This window comes from Sardina pilchardus, chromosome 20 (assembly GCF_963854185.1).
Source record: "Sardina pilchardus chromosome 20, fSarPil1.1, whole genome shotgun sequence".
Taxonomy (NCBI): domain Eukaryota; kingdom Metazoa; phylum Chordata; class Actinopteri; order Clupeiformes; family Clupeidae; genus Sardina; species Sardina pilchardus.
The window spans coordinates 30,758,765-30,763,764 of record NC_085013.1 but is presented as its reverse complement, the minus strand read 5'-3'; the positions used below and the strand labels follow the sequence as shown (position 1 = coordinate 30,763,764).

The 5,000-nt window shown below is 51.2% G+C and overlaps 1 protein-coding gene across 1 annotated transcript in view; it reads left to right on the top strand.

Annotated features, from left to right (window-relative positions):
• Positions 1–5,000, top strand: part of LOC134067058 (uncharacterized) — a 103,082-nt gene that overhangs the window by 78,874 nt on the left and 19,208 nt on the right. Inside the window, exon 67 of the mRNA XM_062522112.1 lies at positions 1,438–1,597. Coding sequence (XP_062378096.1) covers positions 1,438–1,597 — 160 coding nt within the window. The remainder of the gene's footprint in view (positions 1–1,437; positions 1,598–5,000) is intronic.

The following is a 5,000-nucleotide window of genomic DNA, read 5'->3' as shown; positions in this document are numbered from 1 at the left end:
CTGCGTGAGAAGAGTGTGTTGGGGCGGCGTGCGACGCTAGCGGAGCTTCATGAGCGGGAGAAGTGTGTCTCACCTGACTCTGTCCCCGTGTGTGTGTGTGTGTGTGTGTGTGTGTGTAGGCTGCGTGAGAAGAGTGTGTTGGGGCGGCGGGCGACGCTAGCGGAGCTTCATGAGCGGGAGAAGTGTGTCTCACCTGACTCTGTCCCTGTGTGTGTGTGTGTGTGTGTGTGTGTGTGTGTGTGTGTGTGTGTGTAGGCTGCGTGAGAAGAGTGTTCTAGGGCGGCGTGCGACGCTAGCGGAGCTTCATGAGCGGGAGAAGTGTGTCTCACCTGACTCTGTCCCCGTGTGTGTGTGTGTGTGTGTGTGTGTGTGTGTGTGTGTGTGTGTGTGTGTGTGTGTGTGTGTGTGTGTAGGCTGCGTGAGAAGAGTGTTCTAGGGAGGCGGGCGACGCTAGCGGAGCTTCATGAGCGGGAGAAGATGTATCTCACCTGACTCTGTCCCCGTGTGTGTGTGTGTGTGTGTGTGTGTGTGTGTGTGTGTGTGTGTGTGTGTGTGTAGGCTGCGTGAGAAGAGTGTGTTGGGGCGGCGTGCGACGCTAGCGGAGCTTCATGAGCGGGAGAAGGTGTATCTCACCTGACTCTGTCCCCGTGTGTGTGTGTGTGTGTGTGTGTGTGTGTGTGTGTGTGTGTGTGTGTGTGTGTAGGCTGCGTGAGAAGAGTGTGTTGGGGCGGCGTGCGACGCTAGCGGAGCTTCATGAGCGGGAGAAGATGTATCTCACCTGACTCTGTCCCTGTGTGTGTGTGTGTGTGTGTGTGTGTGTGTAGGCTGCGTGAGAAGAGTGTGTTGGGGCGGCGTGCGACGCTAGCGGAGCTTCATGAGCGGGAGAAGATGTGTCTCACCTGACTCTGTCCCTGTGTGTGTGTGTGTGTGTGTGTGTGTGTGTAGGCTGCGTGAGAAGAGTGTGTTGGGGCGGCGTGCGACGCTAGCGGAGCTTCATGAGCGGGAGAAGTGTGTCTCACCTGACTCTGTCCCCGTGTGTGTGTGTGTGTGTGTGTGTGTGTAGGCTGCGTGAGAAGAGCGTGTTGGGGCGGCGTGCGACGCTAGCGGAGCTTCATGAGCGGGAGAAGTGTGTCTCACCTGACTCTGTCCCTGTGTGTGTGTGTGTGTGTGTGTGTGTGTGTGTGTAGGCTGCGTGAGAAGAGTGTTCTAGGGCGGCGTGCGACGCTAGCGGAGCTTCATGAGCGGGAGAAGTGTATCTCACCTGACTCTGTCCCCGTGTGTGTGTGTGTGTAGGCTGCGTGAGAAGAGTGTGTTGGGGCGGCGTGCGACGCTAGCGGAGCTTCATGAGCGGGAGAAGTGTATCTCACCTGACTCTGTCCCCGTGTGTGTGTGTGTGTGTGTGTGTGTGTGTGTGTGTGTGTGTGTGTGTGTGTGTAGGCTGCGTGAGAAGAGTGTTCTAGGGCGGCGTGCGACGCTAGCGGAGCTTCATGAGCGGGAGAAGGTGCTTCAGGAGCTGCAGGGTGTCAGGAAGTGGCTCATCGCCGCGGTAACGCTCTCCGCAGCACTGGAGGAGACCCCCAGCACACAACAGCTACAGGTGACCTACGACCTTTCACCTTTCACCTTTCACCCCCACCACTTGCTGGGCAGGAGTCACACACAACTAACATGCTGATACACTCAAAGAGAGAGAGGATGTGTGTGTGTGTGTGTGTGTGTGAGAGAATGTGTGTGTGTGTGTGAGAGAGAACGTGTGTTTGTGTGTGAGAGAGAATGTGTGTGTGTGTGAGAGAGAACGTGTGTGTGTGTGTGAGAGAGAACATGTGTGTGTGTGTGAGAGAGAACGTGTGTGTCTGTGAGAGATAACATCTGTGTGTGTGAGAGAGAATGTGTTTGTGTGTGAGAGATAACGTCTGTGTGTGTGAGAGAGAACGTGTGTGTGTGTGAGAGAGAACGTGTGTGTGTGTGAGAGAGAATGTGTGTGTGTGTGTGTGTGAGAGAGAACGTCTGTGTGTGTGAGAGAGAATGTGTGTGTGTGTGAGAGAGAACGTGTGTGTGTGTGAGAGATAACATCTGTGTGTGTGAGAGAGAACGTGTGTGTGTGTGAGAGATAACATCTGTGTGTGTGAGAGAGAATGTGTGTGTGTGTGAGAGAGAACGTCTGTGTGTGTGAGAGAGAATGTGTGTGTGTGTGAGAGATAACGTCTGTGTGTGTGAGAGAGAATGTGTGTGTGTGTGAGAGAGAATGTGTGCTCCATTTGCTTTGGTAGTATTGTAACTTTCACTGTCATTTGAGAGACAAGAGAACAAGCATGAATGAGAGAGAGAGAGAGAGTGTGTGTGTGTATGTGTGTGTGTGAGGGAGGGAGAGAGAGAGAGAGTGTGTGTATGTGTGTGTGTGTGTGTGTGTGTGTGAGAGAGAGGGAGTGAGAGAGAGAGAGAGAGAGAGTGTGTATGTGTGTATGTGTGTGTGTGTGTGTGTGTGAGAGAGAGACAGAGAGCAGGGTGGTGTGAGATGGAGGGTCTAAACAGTAATGACAGTGTGACAGAGAGAGAGAAATGGAGAGAGAGAGTGACAGTGTGAGAGTGACGTTGGAGGGGTGGTGGACACAGCCTGTGTGTGTGTGTGTGTGTGTGTGTGTGTGTGTGTGTGTGTGTGTGTGTGTGTGTGTGTGTGTGTGTGTGTGTGTGTGTGTGTGTCTGTGTGTGTGTTTGTTTGTGTGTGTGTGTGTGTGTGTGTGTGTGTGTGTGTGTGTGTGTGTGCTTCTCAGCTCATGTCCAGCACAAAGGCCTGTTTGTCCTGCTGAGTCCGTTGAGAATCTCCTCCTCATCAGATGAAAGCAACACAGACCACACGCCCACAAGCTGTTCAACAGTGTACACACACACACACACACACACACACACAGAGAGAGAGACATTCATAGGCATCCCTCTCAGGACACCTTTGTGTTGTAAGTGGATCCTTCAGGTCTGTGTACTGTACTGATTTCACCCAGGACACACACACACACACACACACACACACACACACACACACACACACACACACACACACACACTGCCTCACTGCTTCATTTGTGGAGAGACGTTAGAAAACGACCGGTGAGTTGGAAATTGAGGAGGGTGCGTGAGAGAGAGAGTGTGTGTACGTGTGTGTGTGTGTGTGTGTGTGTGTGTGTGTGTGTCCACACTTAACTTTGAGTGGTCAGTGATAGTGCTCTTCTACTTGAGAGAGCAGAACGGTATAGAAGAGTGTGTTTTGGACTGAGCAGCACTAGGATGTGTGATTGAACTCTGCCGCATTGAGGTGTGTGTGTGTTTGAACTCTGCGGCATTTACAGTAGGTGTGTGGTGTTTGAGGTGTGTGGTGTTTGAGGTGTGTGTGTTTGAGGTGTGTGGTATTGAGGTGTGTGTGTTTGAGCTGTGTGGGATTGAGGTGTGTGTTTGAGGTGTGTGTGTTTGAGCTGTATGGTATTGAGGTGTGTGTGTTTGAGTTGTGTGGTATTGAGGTGTGTGTTTGAGCTGTGTGGGATTGAGGTGTGTGTTTGAGCTGTGTGGGATTGAGGTGTGTGTTTGAGCTGTGTGGGATTGAGGTGTGTGTGTGTTTGAGCTGTGTGTGTTTGAGCTGTGTGGGATTGAGGTGTGTGTGTTTGAGTTGTGTGTGTTTGAGCTGTGTGTGTTTGAGCTGTGTGGGATTGAGGTGTGTGTTTGATGTGTGTGTGTTTGAGCGGTGTGGTGTTTGAGGTGTGTGTTTGAGGTGTGTGTGTTTGAGCTGTGTGGGATTGAGGTGTGTGTGTGTGTTTGAGGTGTGTGTGTTTGAGCTGTGTGTGTTTGAGCTGTGTGGGATTGAGGTGTGTGTGTTTGAGCTGTGTGGGATTGAGGTGTGTGTGTTTGAGCTGTGTGTGTTTGAGCTGTGTGGGATTGAGGTGTGTGTGTTTGAGGTGTGTGTGTTTGAGCTGTGTGTGTTTGAGCTGTGTGGGATTGAGGTGTGTGTGTTTGAGCTGTGTGTGTTTGAGCTGTGTGGGATTGAGGTGTGTGTTTGAGCTGTGTGTGTTTGAGGTGTGTGTGTTTGAGCTGTGTGGGATTGATCTGTGTGTGTTTGATGTGTGTGTTTGAGGTGTGTGTGTTTGAGCTGTGTGGGATTGAGGTGTGTGTGTTTGAGTTGTGTGTGTTTGAGCTGTGTGGGATTGAGGTGTGTGTGTTTGAGGTGTGTGTGTTTGAGCTGTGTGGGATTGAGGTGTGTGTTTGAGGTGTGTGTTTGAGCTGTATGGTATTGAGGTGTGTGTGTTTGAGTTGTGTGGTATTGAGGTGTGTGTTTGAGCTGTGTGGGATTGAGGTGTGTGTTTGAGCTGTGTGGGATTGAGGTGTGTGTGTTTGAGCTGTGTGTGTTTGAGGTGTGTGTGTTTGAGCTGTGTGTGTTTGAGCTGTGTGGGATTGAGGTGTGTGTTTGAGGTGTGTGTGTTTGAGCTGTGTGGGATTGAGGTGTGTGTGTTTGAGCTGTGTGTGTTTGAGGTGTGTGTGTTTGAGCTGTGTGTGTTTGAGCTGTGTGGGATTGAGTTGTGTGTTTGAGGTGTGTGTGTTTGAGCTGTGTGGGATTGAGGTGTGTGTGCTTGAGCTGTGTGGGATTGAGGTGTGTGTGTTTGAGCTGTGTCTGTTTGAGGTGTGTGTGTTTGAGGTGTGTGTGTTTGAGCTGTGTGTGTTTGAGCTGTGTGGGATTGAGGTGTGTGTGTTTGAGCTGTGTGTGTTTGAGGTGTGTGTGTTTGAGGTGTGTGTGATTGTGGTGTGTGTGATTGAGGTGTGTGTGTTTGAGCTGTATGGTATTGAGGTGTGTTGGATTGAGCTGTGTGTTTGAGCTGTGTGTGTTTGAGCTGTGTGGGATTGAGGTGTGTGTGTTTGAGCTGTGTGGGATTGAGCTGTGTGTGTTTGAGCTGTGTGTTTGAGGTGTGTGTTTGAGGTGTGTGTGTTTGAGCTGTGTGTGGGGGATTGATCTGCTACGA